Here is a 19,560-nt window from a genome sequence, read left to right on the forward strand (position 1 = left end):
GGACTGCGAGATCATGACCTGAGCCGAAGTCAGCCGCCTAACCGACTGAGCCACCCAGGCGCCCCATGTTACCTTTTTACTAAGTATTCTTCCTAACTAGATCTCAGCCTGGTTCCTGAGTCACAAACTAATTTCTGACCCCTTGTATTCTTTGGATGCAAATACAGTAGAACCTTAGTTTGCAACCATAATTATTTCCAGAAACATGCTTGCAATCCAAAGCACTGTATATCAAAGCAAATTTCCCCATAAGAAAAAATGGAAATTCAGATGATTTGTTCCACAACCCAAAAAAAATTCATATAAAAATGATTACAATACTGTAAAACAAAATCACAAAGAAAATACAAAACATAAAGAAAAATAAACAAATTAACCGCCCTTACCTTTGAAAATCTTCGTGGCCTGTGTGAGGAAGATGAGAGAAAGGAGGGTTATTGTGTAGGACGACTTTCACTGTCGCTAACGGAATCACTGCTATCTATTGGCTCAGTGGAATCTTTTTCTTTTGTTCAACTTTAACAAGAAACCTACCTAATGACCTAGAATGAAGCAAAGCATTCCCAAGCTTACTTTTGTATGGAAAAGCAAAGGTCTGTCCGTAGGCGCTTTGAAATGACAAAAAATACACTAGGGCCAGTTGTAGGCACCTTCCAACCTTCTGAAAAATCACTGATTTCTGCCAAACACCATGGCCTGAGACTAAGCATCTGAGCATGGGAGACAATCACCCACAATCCCACAGAGAGAGAGAGACAGAGACAGAGAGAGAGGAACCATTGGCTCAGTTGTGATCACGCGACATTCGGCGTCACGTACTATTCTTCTTGCAAGACATCGCTCATTTATCAAGTTAAAATTTATTAGCAATGTTTGCTCGTCTTGCAGAACACTCATAGAACAAGTTACTCGCAATCCAAGGTTTTACTGTAACAGAAATCAACTCAAGCTGGCTTAAGTTAAAAGGAGAAATTGTACAAAAATCTAGGAACTGGTTCTCGGGGGACCCACGGGCAGCGATACAGCTGTGTCAAGAAGGAATGGAAACAAAAAGGGGAAAGCTTCTGGGAACTAGAATGCTCTCACTCTCCCTCCAACTTTCAGTTCTATTTCTTTCTTTCTTTTTTTTTTTTTAAGTTGGTTTATTTACTTTGAGAGAAAGTGAGTATAAGGGGGGGAGGAGTAAAGAGAAGGAGAGAGAGAATCTCAAGCAGGCTCCGCGTCATCCGCGCACAGCCTGATGCGGAGCTCAAACTCACAAACCGTGAGGTCATGACCTGATCTGAAAGCAAGGGTCAGACGCTTAACTGACTGTGTCACCCAGGCATCCCTTCAGTTCTGTTCCTAAGACTGGTTCTTTCACCAAGATGAGCCTCTTCTCTCTCTAGACCGTCTGGCAGAAGGTAGCCACCCATGAGCCTTGAATCTTCGTGTTTGGCATATATCCTCATTCATATTCCTGAGGGAAATTGGGTTGGCCTGGCTTAGATCAAGCACCTGCCCTGGTTCATTCAACAGCCTCTAGGACAAAGAGATCAGAATGGAACACAGAATGGACCACCTTCACTGCTTGAACTGAAGGACCGGGGGTAGGGAGGGTGGGGGGGTGGGGGAGGTGTGGGGGGAGGGGTGTGGTGGGGAGGGGGCACCAGGGAGAAATGGCAGGACATCCAGTAGATGTCCACCACACGTAGCCCTTACCACACACTGACCCTGAGCCTGTTCACAGCCCTGACTCTAACCACGGACTGAACTGCCCACTAAGACTTCATCTTGGCCCAGGGACTCCACTTACACTGACCTTGTAAAACACACATAACTGATAAACTGAAGAGATCTCACTTCGCTTCCTTTTGGGAAAATGTGGTTTTTGTTCAAAGGGCATGTGAATTTTTTCTCTTTTTTTTTTTCTTTATTAGAGAGAGACAAAAAGAGAGAGAGAGCAGGGGAGGGGCAGAGAGAGAGGGAAAGGGAGAATCCTAAGCAGGCTCTGTGCTGCCAGCACAGAGCCTGACATGGGGCTTGAACTCATGAGCCATGAGATCCTGACCTGAGCTGAAATCCAGAGTCAGACACTTAACTGACGGAGCCACCCAGGTGCCCCAGACATGTGAATTTTGTTCAAACTCATGTTTACTTACTATAAAATACCCGAGTGAGAACTAAAAGGTTAAAGGAAAAAAAGTCTAATTCTTTCAAAACATTCTTCAAAACCTGGATATTTCTAGAAATTCCTGAGTAAAACACTAGATGAACAAAATTTCTGAATTTGGAGGTTACTATTTCCAGTTTGGTCCCTGTGGGTGGGGTCACGCTGACTTTTTTAGTCTCTGCACAGGGTGTAATATATTCTCAACAACGAGTCCAGGCACAGTAAAATTCAGAGGCTGGGATAAGTCAAGACCTTACTTGGCTCCAGCCTCCCTTAGTGGAGGAGGACTTTTAATAGCAAAAGTTTTAACATTGTAATGTTTCAATGTATATAGATGTAATATACATAGAGACCACAATGTAAAGAGATCCGGACAAAGAACGCTATTTGATTATAAGCATCTATATTTTATTTAAATTTTTTTTCAACGTTTTTTATTTATTTTTGGGACAGAGAGAGACAGAGCATGAACGGGGGAGGGGCAGAGAGAGAGGGAGACACAGAATCGGAAACAGGCTCCAGGCTCCGAGCCATCAGCCCAGAGCCTGACGCGGGGCTCGAACTCACAGACCGCGAGATCGTGACCTGGCTGAAGTCGGACGCTTAACCGACTGCGCCACCCAGGCGCCCCATAAGCATCTATATTTTATTTGAAGTGCTAAAATATTAATTCTAACTATACTGTGAAAAGTTAGGCATATACATTGTATTCCTAGAACAACTAGTAAAAAATACCACCAACACATAGACAAAAATCCAATAAATAAATTAAGATGAAATACTATGAAATATTCAACCAATCCACAAGAAGTCAGGAAAGAGAATAAAATGGGAGGCAAACAGAAAACAAAATGGTAGCCTTAAATCCAACCATAACAACTCTTGTATTCAATATGAATTGTCTAAAACACCAATTAAAAGAGAAGGTTTTCAGATGGGATAAAAAAACAAGACCCAATCACAAGCAGTCTATAAGAAAATACATCTTAAGTATAATAATACAATTGACCCTTGAACAACATGGGTTTTATTTTTACTTTTTTAAAGTTCATTTATTTATTTTGAGAGAGAGTGTGGCGGGGGGGGTGTGGGGGAGGGAAGGGCAGAGAGAGAAGGAGAGAGAGAGAATCCCAAGCAGGCTCTGCACTGCCAGGGCAGAGCCCAACGCAGGACCTGAACCTGTGAACCATGAGATCATGACGTGAGCCAAAAACAAGAGTTGGACGCTTAACCGACTGAGCCACCCAGGCACCCCAGAACAACATGGGTTTTAGTTGCATGGGTCCACTAACACACAGATTCCTTTTCAATAAATACACATAAAATAATGTAAATGTATTTTCTCTTCCTTATAATTTTCTTAATAACATGTTCTTTTTTCTAGCTCACTTTATTGTAAGAATACAGCATATCATACCTATAATATACAGGACACATGTTAGTCGACAATTTATGTTGTCATTAAGGCTTCTGGTCAATAGTAGACAAGTTTTTGGAGAGTCAAGTTTACACACAGATTTTTTTTACTGTGTGGAGGGTTGGTACCCCTAAACCCCGCACTGTTCAAGAGTCAACCGCATAGATTTAAAGCAACATGATGGAAGAAGATATGCCACGCAAACAGCAATCAAAAGAAAGCTAGAGTGCCTATATAAATTCCAGACAAAATAGACCTCAGAATAGGGAAAATCACCGGAGATAAATAAAGGCGTTATATAATGATAAAAAGTAAACTCGCCGAGAAGACATAATATTAAATGAGTATGTACTTAATAGGAGAACTCCAAAATACATAAAGCAAAAGCCGGCAGAACTGAAGAGAAATAAACAAACCCATAAGTATTATTTGAAGATATGATGGGGCCATGAAGATAACACAGGACCACTAATCCTAAAATATTGGCCACAACTTCTCTCAGGAGGTATTGGGCAGATTGGCTCTGTTTCCACAAAGAACTAACCCTGCTCCAGGGAGCTTACGGTGAGTGTGGCACTATGTCCAGTGCTGTGAAGAAGCCACCTTACCCAGATGTGGGACTGTGAGCATGGCCAGACATTAGCTACTTGTTGAAATTTTAGGGAAAACCAATAGTAATTTTCCAGCAATATCTCCCTGAGAAACCTAAGAAAATTCAAACATGCCACTGAGAGTTTATTGTGGGCAGGTGTTTTTGCAATTCATCATCCACTCTCCCACTTCTGGTAACTGTCTCCTGTTTTGCTTTAGAGAAAATACCCTTTCTTCAGCTTGAGCCATAATCAACTTATGTCAATAAATATAGTCCATCCTCCTGAGCGAAATAATTGGTCATAGATGGGCATACAATGTAGCCAGAGCCAATGGCGTGCAAAGACATAGTTGCTGGGGCTTCTGGAAAAGAGAACTTCCACTCTCCTCCTTGGGAACCACCAGAAAAGAGGATATCCCTTTAGCCAGATGGTGGGATGGGAGGGTGCCAGAGCTGGCACGCTACCAGTCAGTCTTTTGTTTTTTTTTAAGTCTCTCTCTCTCTCTTTTGAGAGTGAGAGACAGAGCGTGTGCACGCAGAGAAAGGGCAGAGGGAGAGGGAGAGAGAGAATCCCAAGCAGGCTCTACACTCAGCACAGAGACCAAAGCGGGGCTCAACCCCATGACCCTGGGATCATGACCTGAGCCAAAATCAAGAGTCAGACGCTCATCCTACTGAGCCACCCAGGCAACCCTACCAGTCAGTCTTTTGATATCCTGAGGAAAAGTCTAGAAGTATACGGTGTAGAGCCTGGGTGTTAAGCCTACACTGCTGAAGGCAGAGTAGAAGAACAGATAGAAAAAGGTCTTTGATATCACTTGAGCCTCTGGTTTAAGCCTTGCCTCATGACAGAGCAGCTGCTCTGGTATTTTCCATCGTGCAAGGGAATCTTTTTTTTTTTTTTCCTCTCAAGTTACAGTTGGGTTTTCTGTCGTTCATAACATGGAGTCCTCACACACAGTTTACTCCTTCCTCTCTAAACCCCATCTCTTTCGTGGGACTCAAGTGCTTCTACTTTTAATGCTGAAGAGTACCTTTACTTGTAGACAATGATGGTATGCAAACATTTTAAAAGACAGGGCTTTGCATGTAGAAATAATAATGGCTTCATGATTAGCAATACACATGCAAAAGGGAATCATTCAGAATTTAAAACTGTAAGCAACAAAACCGTTTCCCCTTTCTGTTTATGAAGAACGCTGTTATTGACTCTACTTTTGCTAAAAACTCTGAAAAGCTTTATTCAAGCTATTGTCTCCTGGGAAGATATGTACCACGATCAATCACCTGTTTTCTTTTTTTGGAATATTTTGACAATTAAAATTGTGTATATTTAGATGTATAATGTGATGATTTGCTATAGATAAAAATGGTGAAATGATCACCACAATCAAGTTAATTACCATGCCCATCACCTCAGATAGTTCTTTTTTTTTCTTTTTTTTTTTCCTTCTTTTCTTCTTTGTTTAACACTTAAAGAACAAGAATAGATTCAGAAGGTCCAGGTCTTGCCAGACCCTGTTGGTGCTGAAGGAAAGAATGGTTTCCAAATTCCTTTGTGTGTTCTGCATTGTGGATGGAAGCTACTTCCTTGAGGGAAAATTCTTTAAGTATTCTGGAAAGCACAGTCATCCCAAACCTCAGTAGAAAAGAGTCTAACTATTCAGTGGAACAAGGATTAGGTGCTTAAATTCAGGGAGTTCCTAAAATGAAAATGTTTTCATAGATCAGGTTTAGTTATATGGAGAGACTGAACTGGAGATAATTCTGCATAGGGATGAGATTCCAAAGGTTGGTCTTCATGAGGCATTTATCAAGGACCTGCAAAGGGACTCGGTGGTGAGGGAAGCTCAGTTCTTTCCCATCAGTCATCCCTGGCCTGGAGGAAGGATGTCTTTCACATTCAGGACTCTCATCTAGCATAACATATAGTGGGGCATATGGGCACAGTGTGTGCGGAAGGTTTGCAGGAAAGAGCGAGCCCATCAGAGAAGCTTCCTGACTAGGTGGCTCTGAGGAACAGGGAGGATTTCAGCCTGTGGAGATCGAAGTCACTTTCTGAGCTAGAGAGAAGAGCATGAGGAAAGACACAGAGAAGCCAAAGTACAGTCAGTCAGGGGCCATTAGTAGTCCAGTTGGGATGGGACATAGCCATAGAATCACCTTCTCTGATGCAGCTCTACCGGGGAAAGGCATAACTCACCATGAAAGCCAACTCGGAGGCCCTCAGATGAGCTGGGTGATTGACTCCTTACCAACACTCCCAAGAGGCCGTGTACTCCTAAACAAGGGCAGGGTCTAGGGGAGAAGGTCTCTAGACCTGGGTTTGATTTCGAACTCTGCCACCTAATACCTGTGTCACCTTAGGCAGTCACTCTCAGGCTCAGAACCCAAGTGCGAAAAGAGGAGAATAATATGTTTCCTGTGTACCTCGCAGGATTGGATTAATGTGAGGAAAAACAATAGACACAGAATAACACTGTGAAATACTTTATGGTAGTCAGGTATCTTGCCATGTGTGCAAAGCACCCCAGGAAATGTTATTAACCTTTCATTGCTACTACATAGCAGATCCTTGAGACCAGGGACCATGTCTTCTTCAGGAACATAGTATATAATTTTTTTTAAAGGACTTGATGAATGAATGAGTAAATGAATGAATAATGTTCAGAGCCCTCCAACTAGGTAGTAAAATTAATCTCCTAACTACACTGAGAACCTGTAGACTGTTCTTTCACTTTTGGTTGTCTGGCCCAGTGGAGGTTCTAAGTTAGTTGTGATCAAACGGTGTCATAGTAGAGAAGGAAGCCTGTAAAGGTGGAGTCATTGACGTTATCTGCATAGAGCCCATTAGAGTCCCCATCCCCATACACCTGGAGCCAGACTTCATCGCCCATCTCCAGATGGAGGAGCACAGAGCCAGAGGCCTGGTCCACATTCTTCTCCTGGTACTGGTCGTAGGTGAAGAGCATCGCCTTGTCTCTCTTGTAGAGACTGACCTTAACGTCCTTCAAGTAGACTGTGATGTGGTAGGAGAAGTAGTATAGCCCGGGAATGTTGCAGTGGAATTTTCCAGTGGTAACATCATAGTGGTTTTGCTGATTGTAGAAGATTTTGGTAAAGCGAATGGGAACATTGGGGACTGTGACCCGGCTCTCCAATCCCACACTGAACGCTGAGCGGTATACGTAGGCACTTTCTCCAGGTTCTCCTTTCCTGCCTGGGATTCCTGGAAAACCTCGGGGACCTTCAACCCCAGTTACTCCAGTTTCACCAGTGTCACCCTTAGGACCAACAAGACCTAGAGAACGAGAAGACTTCAGTGACCACAGAAACAGAACTCCTGCCTAGGTTAGTTCTAACCTAAAACACCGTCCTTATCTCCCTTACCCACAACTTGCCCGACGAGCAGAGATGGGGGCTCCCAAAGAGGTGAGTTATACCTTCTCCTTCTACATCCCACAGCAGGCTCCCGTTAATTCATCTCCAACCTCATTCCCTGTAAGTCTCCATCATAGACCCTCCACCCTGCCAGCCCTTCACGTGTTGGCTCAACCAACCATACTTCTATCCCCTCTGTCTGGAATGCCCTCTCTCTATTCTGTCTACCCATCCTTTAAGGCCTGGCTCCAGTCCCACCTCCTTCTTAAAGCCTTCATTGTTAATAATCCGGATCTGCATTGAGAGCATTTTGTCTCGGTTCCGTACTTCGGGCATTAGTCCACATTCAACTTGGCATATTTGGAATAGGCTTTCTCGTAGTAATCCTTAACAGCTTTGTGCATTAGACTTATGTCCTTAATCAGACCAAGAGCTCCCCAGGAGCAGGACCGTGAGCTGTAAGAGTGTGCATTATGTGTGAATGCCCCTGGGTGGAATGGAAAGTTAGCGGAAATGAAGGGTAACATGAATGTGAACAGATTGGGCATAGTGACGGATGAGGTGGGGATGGGAAAAGGTACAGAGAACGTGATGTGGCTAGAGCAGAGTTGAGCGTACTAATTTTACAGGTACCACCTATTCTCAGAGGTGAACCCAAATCCATTTCGGGTTGCTTGTGGGTCACAGAAAACAAATTTGCTTCCTCCCTGTGTCGAGGCCTTAGTCAATAGCTAATGCCTCTTCCACCCCACAGAAGTCTATGACAATGGAAGCCGAAAACCTTGTTCTTACCTGGATCTCCTTTCTCACCCTTTTCACCCGAGGTGCCATCTCTACCATCCCGGCCTGGGGTCCCATTGTGGCCGGGATGCCCCGGGATGCCTGCCATCCAACCTGTGCAGGCCCCTTTTGGCAGGGGAACCACGACGCCAGGCCCTTCTGTCTCGGACTCCTGGCCGCGAATGGGCAGGACCAGTAGCAATAGAACAGCTCGTAGCAACAGCATCCTGAGGCCTGGAACCCAGATCCGCACCGTCAGCCCTGCGAGCAGACCCCACACAGCACACCCCGTCAGGACCTATGCAAGACCAGGGCCATCTCAGCAGCACCCACTTCTGAGACCTGCTCTCTGAACACTCACTTCTTCCGGAAGACTGTTCTAAAAATTTCCACCCACCTTGATCTCTTTCTGCCCTGAAATTTATAATACTTAGCATTATTCTTTGTGTATGATCTCCTTTCCTCAACAGATGGTGAGTTCAGTGAGGGCAGGACAACACTTTTCCAATTACCTCATGTCTGAGCACAGGACCAGCCTCCTTAGATCGAATTCCAAGAGTCCATTTGTCAAGAATCTATCCCTTGAGTTTTCCAAGGATGATGGCTCAGATCCTCTCCTTCAACTCTAACCAATCTCTCTCTCTCTCTCTGCCTCCTTTTATCTTCTCTACTTCCCTCTCCTTCATTTCTATGTCTGTTCTTCCTTCTTTCTCTTTCATTCTTTCTTCCTCTCCCCATTTCCTAGATCATTTGGGTATTGCACACACACACACACATACATACACATGAGTGCACACACGCTCACACAAGGCACACACACACAGCCTTTCCCTGAGTCAGACAACCAGAGACACACTGTCCCATGAGGATATGCACTGACTCTGCCTGGGTCACACTTAGCAGCACTTCCTTACCTCCCTGATCCCTATGCAGCTTTCAGGACACAGTGGGGATGTCTTCTTTTTCAGGAAATCCTCCCTCCCCAATCTGGGTTGTTTGCTCCTCCTTTGCACCCCCCCCCCCCCAGTGCCCTCACTTACCTCTAACATTGCATTTCCTGCACTACACTGTAATTGCTGATTTGCTCATTCATTTCTCCCATTAAACCACAGGTACCAGGGATGAAGACTGACATACTACCAGCACAGAGTAGGGACTAAATAAATACTTTCTGAGGAAGAAAAGAAAGGGAAAAAGAGCCAGAGAGAGGAGGGAAGGAGGTAGGAAGAGGGAAAGAAGGATGGAGAGGGGAGTGGATTTTAAATGTGTCTTCTGGGAGCCCTAGCAAAAAGTTCAAGTGGTACAGGTGGCCGGGGACACCTTTCCAGAACCGTTCCTTCATATCCCCCTCCTAGAAGATGATACTCGTCCCTTCCCAGTTTCTGCCTCTGATATCAGGGTGATCTTAGTCCCCTGCCTCTGATAGCCAGCTTCTTGGTCTTCTCAACCTTCTCTCACCAAGGAGTCGAGAGAAAGCACCACAGAAAGGAAAAAGGATCCTGGATCACAGTCATTACTAAAACCCTCTGTGGAGTGTGAAAGGTGCCTAATCCCAAGAACATGCTTCTAAGTTAAACACAGCCTGTGTGTATTTTTCTACTCTGAGCACTCACTATTTTTCATCAATATGCTTATCTCTCAAGGGTTATGCAACGTCTCCAGAATTGGGTTTGGTTTCAGGAAACAGTTCCTCCATGAGGGATGCAGGAAAGACCCTGATTGGCAATTTTACCCCCAAAGAGGTGCATGGCGTCTAGAATCCCATTTCTATGTCCCATCACCTGGGGTCTATAGTGCCCTCTCAATGTGATACAACCAACCCATCATTCATTCATATATATTCATTTTTCATAGATAGAGAGAGAGATATGGATGTAGGTGTAGATATAGACACACACATGTATTCACTAAAACTAATAACATAAACATCTTGGAAACCACAGAAAACAAAAGGATCCCCAGTCCCAAGACGTTCTCTGTTTATTTTTAAACATAATGAAAAATGTACTTTGTGCACAAATTCATTCCCAATTTTTGCCTTGTTATTTTCTAGTTCACATAATCATCATTTTAACGGTGTATGTGCTCCTTCCTCAAGTGGATATAGCCAACTATACGGAACCATTTCTATTGTGTTCAACTTTTAGCTTACTTTCATTTTAAAGTATTATTTTAAAATCCATAACTAATATCCTTGGTCATGGAGCTTATCCACAACTCATGTTCTGTCATGACATATTCTCAGAAGTAATATTAGCGGACCAAAAGGTATGAACATTTTTAAGGCTCTTGATGCATATTTCCAAATTGCAGTTTGTTATACTGTTACTAGGTCGTGTGTTAGTGTGTGTATAAGAGAGCCTATTAACTACTCTCACCAGCAAAATTTTTAAAAACCTATTTTTGTTGTTGTTAGTTTAGGGAACAAAAGAAATGGTACCTGGCTACTTCGATCATTAGTGAGTTGTACATTTTATCAAAGTCCAGTTTTCTAACTTAATTTCCTATCCCAATTTAATTTCCCCATTCATTATACAATCTGTTAGTGGTTTTTGTCACTTAATTTATTAGGGACACAATGTGCTTTTTAAAAAAATTTTTTTAATGTTTATTTATTTTTGAGAGAGAGAGAGAGAGAGACAGAGAGTGAGCAGAGGAGGGGCAGACAGAGAGGGAGACACAGAATCCGAAGCAGGCTCCAGGCTCCGAGCTGTCAGCACAGAGCCCGACACGGGGCTCGAACTCACAAACTGTAAGATCATAACCTGAGTCAAAGTCGGACATACAACCGAATGAGCTACCCAGGCGCCCCATGTGCTTTTGAATCAATTTGTGTGAGCTCTTTACGCCAACACTTTATCGTATATGCCATGACTATTTTCTTAAGTGATTATTCTGTAGATTATTGTTCTGTTTATCCTGATTTTGAAGTGGCAGAAGTCTTAGTTTTTAGAGTCAACTCTGCTGATATTTTTCTTTGCCTCTAAGTTTTAAACAGTTCTCAGCCATTCTATGTTTTGGTAAATATTCTATTTTTTTACCCTCCTATGTTTGATATATTTTAAATTTCACTCTTTAATTCATCTTCGATATTTTGTTTTGGTGTAAGCTGTGATCTAAAATACTCAAATGATTTCTCCCTATTTGAAGACTGGCTGTTTAAAGACACTTTCAGTTCATCTTCTCCCTCTCTATTGAGCTGATAGATCATTTAGCAGAGAACAAATATGATCTTATAAATAACATGAGAATTGAGAATGAGGTAGACTGATAGAAGGAGGGGTAGAAACTGAGGAAACATGGCAGCTGAGGCAGAAAGGACTGGACAGACTCTGTCCCCTCCGCAGTGGTGGTGAATCTCTAGCCAAGTCTCACTCTTTCCATCTACATGTACCGTTGTCGCCCTCTACTGATTTCAAGGGCTCAGGAGGGCGTAGTCCATAGCTCCTGAAAATAAAATGAGACACAGCATGGGCTTGGTTTGCCCCACAATAAGAAGAAAGAGGTGAGTGAGATTAGAAGCCAAGGAGGAGAGGCCAGCCAAGCCCCTTTTGTGTTTAGGAAGAATGCTTGTTCTGAGGCTTTGAAGACTTCATATGCATTGGAAATTTCTCACTATTTGTCACCTTCATTCTTTCTCCTTCTGGGCTTAGCATTACAAGTCCCAAGAAGACCTCTGAGAGGTTCTGTGCTTGCTTTCTCCAGAAATGAGGAGGGCAGAATCTATGAGGCTGTGTCCTTTTCCACAGGGAGATGGGAAGAGAGAATCCAGAATGCGAGAATTGGTGGGGGCAGCTATGGAAAGACCCAAAGATAAAAGGAGATTGGGGGCTGTCTCCAAACTGTTGGGGGGAGTGTGATGTAAGAAGGTCTCTGGGTTCTCTGGTTCCTCCTCCTCTTTGAAAAATCAAGATTCTATTCTCCCAGCCTTAGGGAAGGCTTTGAGCCCTCAACACTTTGGCGTTATGGACAGATTTTTCCACTAACAGTGACAACCAGTCTGGGTTCCATGACAGTGGCATGGGGTGGAGGAGGTACTGAAAAAAGGGGTGGGGTGGAGCGGGGCACCTGGGTGGCTCAGTTGGTTGGGCCTCCGACTTCAACTCAGGTCATGATCTCGCGGTTTGTGAGTTCGAGCCCCGCGTCGGGCTCTGTGCTGACAGCTCAGAGCCTGGAGCCTGCTTTGGATTCTGCATCTCCTCCTCTCTCTGCCCCTCCCATGCTCATGTTCTGTCTCTCAATAATAAATAAACATTAAAAAAAATTAAAAAGGGGGGTTGGGGTGAAGATGGGTGCACGATTCTAGGAATTTTCTTGTTCTAAGAACAGATTCTGGTTGCAGAAGAAAGTTGTCTTCTAACCTAGTTCTGAGTGGAAAAAGCGGCAATTGATAACAATTGAAGGCCAGTGCAGAAGTGTCTCTTAAAAAAAATGTATTCCAAAATTATCTGTGTTCTTTGCTTAGATATGGCAATTGTTACGCTTTGATTTTGAGAGATTTCTATTTCTACAGCGGAGAACACTATTAAACGAAACTGTAATCTAAGACTCAATGGTGTCTGCAGAGAAAACTCTTATATGGATCATGAAGCTAATTCCCAAGCTACACTTGTAATTCTGTTTCTGTAGAACTCCATTTGTAAACTTCTTGCCTAAAATGTCTCATGTAATCTTCACAACCATTTTGAGAGATGGTGTGAAAGAGAAGGACATCACATGCTCTATGATCTGGTGCTCGGGTGAGAATAATTTGTTCTTACCTATAATGTGTTTCAGTCATGTATTTGTTGGAGGATTAAGAGGCGTAATCCATATAACGTACTTAGAACAGGGCATGGCACATGTCAGTGCTTAATAAATGTTAGCTATGACTGTACCCATTTTAGAGATGAGGGAAGCGGATTCAGGAAAGTTAAGTGACTCACCCAAGAGCCTAGAGCTCTTAAACGAGGAGGAGCTGGAAATCAAATTCTGGTCTTCCAAAGCCCAAAAATAGAGTCTTAGGCATAGTTCAGAAGAGGAAAAAAAATGCATCAGGATTACACATCTGCCTTTTCATATTCCACTCCATGGGATGGGGGACATAAGAAAAAATAGAATGAAAAGCCCTCCAGGTTATGATGCAAGTGCTCTGGCTTTTCGTCTAGGCTCCACCATTAACTCGCTGGCTGACTTACTTATCTCCACCCCACCCCCAAATCTCATGTTCTTTGCCTCCAAATTATTAATGATATTATTAATGATTATTAATGATATTAATCCTTACGCAACCTATTTCACAATCTTATTGTGAGAACCAGTTGATTAAAAGTCTGAAGCATTTTATAAACTTCCATACATATAAGTCAAGAGAAGGGAAACTAACAAATATTTATGGACCACCTGCTATGGACCACTGTACATCCACCTGCCCTTTAATCTTATTTCAGCCCTACTACTCCAGGAAGTAGGACTCAGTTCCCACACGACAAATCCCAGGACCAGAGAGGATTAATAACTTCTGCCCATGCATAACAAGGAAGAGTGTGGAGATGCACTTTAAAATCCAAAGGCCGAGTTCTTTCTACTGCACTGGCTCTCATGGTACACCGTGTATAGGCATGGATCCATTCATTCTTAGAATTATATGAAACCATAAGAGACTCTTAAAAACTGAGAATAGGGGCGCCTGGGTGGCTCAGTCGGTTAAGCGTCCAACTTCAGCTCAGGTCACGATCTCGCGGTCCGTGGGTTCGAGCCCCGCATCCGGCTCTGGGCTGATGGCTCAGAGCCTGGAGCCTGCTTCCGATTCTGTGTCTCCCTCTCTCTCTGCCCCTTCCCCGTTCGTGCTCTGTCTCTCTCTGTCTCAAAAATAAATAAACGTTAAAAAAAATTAATAAAAAAAAACTGAGAATAAACTGAGGGTTGATGGGGGGTGGGAGGGAGGGGAAGGTGGGTGATGGACATTGAGGAGGGGACCTGTTGGGATGAGCACTGGGTGTTGTATGGAAACCAATTTGACAATAAATTCAATATCAAAAAATAATAATAATAAAATTAAATTTAAAAAAAAGAATTATATGAGGGATGGCCATGGTGTTCTCTGGATCCTAAAGGGCCATATTATGATCTCTCATTTTCAATGCTAAAATTTATAAGAAATTCCAGGACACCTGGGTGACTCAGTCAGTTAAGTGTCTGATTTCAACTCAGGTCATGATCTCACGATCTGTGAGTTCAAGCCTTGCATCAGGCTCTGTGCTGACAGCTCAGAGCCTGGAGCCTGCTTCGGATTCTGTGTCTCCCTCTCTCTCTCTGCCTCTCCCCCGCTCACACTCTGTCTCTCTCACTCTTAAAGGTGAATACATGTTAAAAAAAATTGTTTAATACACAGGAAATTCCACTTTCACCTGCTGGAATTTCAGTAACAACAGCAGAATCCTACGAAATGCAGGACAGAGTCTCCTTTAGGGCTGGCAGGAAACAGAGCAGTATGGCGGGGGGGAAAGGTCAGCAAATCTGTGCCAACCCTTGCAGCAGGAAAGGGCATTAAAGCACAGATCACTCAGTCCCTGAGAGCCAAATGAACCCCAGAAATCATCTCACCCCTGCCCTGCTTCTACAAACAGGAGGTTAAGGAGAAAGCACTTATTAGATCCTCATAGAGGCCAGCTCCCACACTAGCAGCTTTCACACATTATTTTATTTATTACTTATTTTAATTTTTACAAGAACTCCATGAAGTAAGGAAAATAATCCCAACTTTAGAGATGGGGAAACTGAGACATTAAGGACATGACCCCTGAGAGATTCCTGTTCTGACTTCCAAACCGGTAAGCTTCCCATCACATTACACTGCCTCTAAAAAGCCTCTCAGACTCAGCTTTGGAATCTACTGAACGCGATCAGGTAAGTGGAGGGACGTGAGAACACTTTGAAATTGGTCAAGGATACTTTGGAGTAGAAATTACATAAGGCACTTACAAACTTGATTTCTTGTAACCTTCCCCACGGCCCTGCTCTTGATTCTACTATAGAGAAGAATCTGAGACTTGAAGAGACCAAGATGTTGGCTTAAGATCACGCAATTCTTAGTATCCAGGGCAGGGCGGCTGGGGAGGAAAAAAAATCATACAACTCTTGTGGGTTATATGCATTCGCCATTTTTAAGGTTAAAGTGGTAGAGTATTGGGAGTACCATTTCACATGGTACAACCTAATGATGAATGACAGAATCAGGAATCAACTCAGTTTGGTCTAGCTCCCAGGAGGATTACCTGAAAGCTTTCTTTCTTTTTTTTTTTTTTTTTTCTTTTATTTGAGAGAGAGTATGAGCAGGGGAGAGAGAGAATCTTATCCTTTTAAAAATTTTTATTTATTTCTAAGAGATAGAGAGAAGGGGAGGGTCAGAGAGGGGGACAGAGAATCTGAAGCGAGTTCTGTGCTGACAGGAGACAGCTCAATGAGGAGCCTGAATTCACAAACGATGAGACCATGACCTGAGCCAAAGTCAGATGCTTAGCTGACTGAGCCACCAAGGCACCCCTTACCTGAAAGCTTTCACTCAACCCTAGGAGAGCTGTCAGCATTCCTATGCCCAACACACACACACACACACACACACACACACACACTCTCTCAAGAACTAGTAAAGCTGAAAATCCCTCCAATGCATTTTTAGAATCAGTCGCTCTCCATATGAAAAAAATCCTGAGTGAAAATTTCTGCTCTCCAAAGCTTCTACCTTCTGACTTCAGCCAAGTCGGGCCACTAATCTCTTGGCTTGACAAGGAGTAGGTGGAAAGTCTGTCCCTGCAGCCACCTTAGAAAGGACAAGAAGCAAGTCCTGTGTCTCTCTCTACAACTCCTCAAGAGTTAAGGGAGGAAGGCAACAAGGACTGCCAATCGAGCTGAAGGGCTCCATTTCTATTTCTCTGCTTCAAGAGCAAAGCTGACACCTTCATGCTCCTTTGGGCATGTTCTACCCGCATAAAGGGCTCCCCTGCTCCACTACCTTGTCTGGAGGAGCTGGCCTTACCCCTAGTGGAGGGAGTCACCAGGAGTGAGGTGGCTGCATTCCCTGTGAGGACTGGTCTGAAAACCAGAACCTCTCCAGACCAGGGATCCACATCCACTGACACAAGAGGGATGGCCTGATCTCTAAAATCCTTCCTGCTCTGACATCTGCCTCCTACACTGAAAACAACCAGATGCCTCAGGCACAGCACTTGCTGGGGCCAGCAGGATCGGGTGTGGCAAAGGCCAGGCAGACCCATTGGTTTCGGCCAGAAAATGTCTTCTAAAAATAAGATTTTCCTAAGTTTTCAGTATATGCCAAGCTTGCATGACTTCATTTGAATGTCTCAATCGTCCTGTGAGATATCCCCACATCCCCATATTTACAGATTCCCTCAAATCCAGACAATGATTATGTCTCACTCATCTTTGCAAGTCTACCCAATGTCTGGCCTATAGAACTTTCTCAATCGATATTTGCTGAGAAGAGTCAAGTAGCAGAGCTGGGTTCCAGACTCAACCTGAGGTCAGAGCTCAGGCTATCCCCGAGCTGCCTACTTTCCTTGCCTACCTGGTCAAGCTGAGGAGTGCTTTATTTCCTTCTCTTCTTATTTAATTGAACTCTATCACTGGACCATCCCTCTTTCCTCACGGATCCCAACCTTTTCTCTGGGTAGGCATCTTGCCACAGAGTGAATTGGGCAAAATTCAAGATTTTCACCAGAGGAACAGCTCCTTTACTCTTGGAGCTGTGGGAGAATCAAGAAAGAAGCCCAAGGCCTGTCTGCCTCCACCAGTGCTGCCCTCACCAGAGTTTTGCCTGTACAAGAGAGCCTGGGCATACCCCAGCCAGAGGCTCCATTGCAAGGCAGCCATCCCCACCCCCGGCCTGGAACCGTGATCAACTTGATCTTACCCTCAGGTGTAGAATCAGACCCACAGACTGCAGTCAGGATGGAAGTGAGGAGATGGTCCAGCCTCAGCAGCCTGGTACTCATGGGGGCAGGCGGTCCCCACCCCACAGTTGTCTCTTCCCATTGGCTAACCCTGTAAGGGCCAGAGGCCAGTGGGAGGGCACCTTGCCCCTGGCAGCTGCCTCAGGTCTCCACTCTGGGGAACCTGTTGCAACCCCCCTTGGGCTTGGGAAGCCAAGTGGATCCACAGTCACAACATTCACATTCTCAGGTCTTGGCTCCTTTTTTTTTTTTTTTTTTTTTGGCTTCCTACAATAGCAGTAGAAGATGGGACAAGGGTCAAGACTGGAGAAAGGAAAGCAAGCTACAAGCTATCTCTCCATCTGTGGGAGAAACTTCCTCCTGTAAAATGAATTGCCCAGTGGTCCAGGGGACCTCCCTCTCCCCATAGCTTTGCCCTAATAAGTCAGGGACCCCGATTACCACCACCACACTCCTGCATCACTATGCATGATGAAGTGTGACATTTTGTGGTTCAGACACACCACTTCAGAAGGGAGAATGCTGCAATAAAGAAAGACATAGAACATATCCTCCACTCTCTGGCCTGGACCTCAGATGTGGGGAAGACTTTGTGTGTTCATTCTGAGAACTGAGGTAGAGGGAAGTTTCTGAAGCGGTGGGTGGCAGGGCCACATTAAGATCTTTAGAGACCCTGCATTCCAAAAGATTATGGAGCCCCCAAACCTATTCAAATTCAACACAACAGAGAACTTACATAAGATATAATATTAGAATATCTTTCAAGATTTTCTGGTTCCAAAATTCCAGATAACGTTTTGAAAACTAACTTTTTATGGGTATGTGAGTCCTCATTTTGCCAGTGCCTTAGGCATATTGCTTAATCTACCTATTGGTGAACCCCGCTCTGGGATGGGATTGGCCTGGAAGACCAGAGGTTGCCACCTACATAGGTGTTGCTAGAAGGCTTAGGTTTGAAATGGCAACATTCATCACGTTAGACTCTTTCTTGGCAAACCCATGTTTTGTTTTTAAATGCAGGATCAGAGCTGGCCCCTGCAAGCCATGAATTCTCAGGCATTAAATCACGACCCCAGCTAGGACTCAGGATCCCAGCAGCAACTTCTACAAGACATTCAGAAACAGAATGTTCTCAGGCAGAGGTAGGCAAGTGTCTGCCTGTCCCCAAACACCACCTCTGCTGGCCACACAGAGCCTAAAAGTTCACAGCAAAGTGAAGTAAAAGTCTGACCTAAGGCCTCCTGCTGATATGCAAATTTTCTAGAGAAGTCACATGATGAGGCACCTGGGTGGTTAAGCATCTGACTCCATTCTGACTCAGGTCATGATCTCACAGTCATGGGGTCAAGCCCCACGTCGGGCTCCTTGTTGTCAGCACAGAGCCTGCTTGAGATTCTCTCTCTCTCTCTCTCTCTCTCTCTCTCTCTCCCCCTCCCCAGCTCATGCATGCAAGCACATGTGCTCTCTTTCTGTCTCTCTCAAGATAAATAAACATTTAAAAAAAAAGTCACATTAGGCCATTGAGATTGGAGTCATGAGTCCCTTTCCAAGGGCCCACTGGCTTAGATAAGGGGCCAGGGAAAACAAGGTTTAATATAGTTTGCCAGGTAGGTTGGACCAAAGAGAAAACAGAAATGGTAGCTACTCTCAATTACGTCACTTTTGGTTTGTGTTACTATCTGTCTCTCCTCACTACAGTAGGAACCTCATGAGAACAGGAGCTTTGCCTTTTCAGTGTTGTCTCCCCTGGCCCCTAGAATATGATCTGGTACAAGGTAGGCAATAAAAAATGTTGAATAAATGAATAGGGAAGTGATCATATTTAATCTTCCCGGCTGTCTCATATTTTACAAATAAAGCATCTGGAGTTCTTTGAGATAAAGTGACTTGGCCAAGGCACAGATCTAAGATTTGAGCCAGATCAGTCTGACTACAAGACTCGTATGCTTTCTAATACCTCATGTCCCTCATTTTTCCTGATGGACTATGAAACCCTAAGATTTACTCTTGTACTTTAGTGTAGCTTTCGGGTTGCCCCCGCCCCCCCCAAAAAAAACCATTTTCTCCTGGCTTTCTGGGAATGCAGCTGTTTACAGCAGGCTTTAACTGTTGCACAAGGTGGAATGACTTTAGCCCCAAAAGCACAACAGGACTGCACTGGGTCTGGCTGTCAGCCAGTGACATTGTGAAAGCCTGTCATTTTGAGACCTCAGAGAAATCTGCCATCCACTACAAAGGTCACCATGTGGAAAGAGGCAATTCTGTGGCATAGGGGCTCAGAGACTGT

General features: G+C 44.1%; 1 protein-coding gene across 2 annotated transcripts; it reads right to left on the reverse strand.

The window, feature by feature from the left end:
- Positions 1-3,217: 3,217 nt before the first annotated feature.
- ADIPOQ (adiponectin, C1Q and collagen domain containing) lies at positions 3,218-17,338 on the reverse strand. Of its 2 annotated transcripts, none has more exons than XM_060639491.3 (3): positions 17,234-17,338; positions 8,335-8,556; positions 3,218-7,462 (listed from the first exon to the last, which is right to left on the reverse strand). In XM_060639491.3, the coding sequence occupies exons 1-3, from the start codon at positions 17,313-17,315 to the stop codon at positions 6,942-6,944; spliced, it is 825 nt and encodes a 274-aa protein (XP_060495474.3). In that variant the 5' UTR covers positions 17,316-17,338; the 3' UTR covers positions 3,218-6,941. The 2 variants fall into 2 exon arrangements, with proteins under 2 accessions (XP_060495474.3, XP_060495473.3); XM_060639490.3 differs by having other exon boundaries at positions 8,335-8,583; positions 17,234-17,337.
- Between the last annotated feature and the right edge of the window lie 2,222 nt (positions 17,339-19,560).

The sequence above is a fragment of the Panthera onca genome, chromosome C2, assembly GCF_046562875.1.
Source record: "Panthera onca isolate mPanOnc1 chromosome C2, mPanOnc1 haplotype 2, whole genome shotgun sequence".
Classification (NCBI taxonomy): Eukaryota; Metazoa; Chordata; class Mammalia; order Carnivora; family Felidae; genus Panthera; species Panthera onca.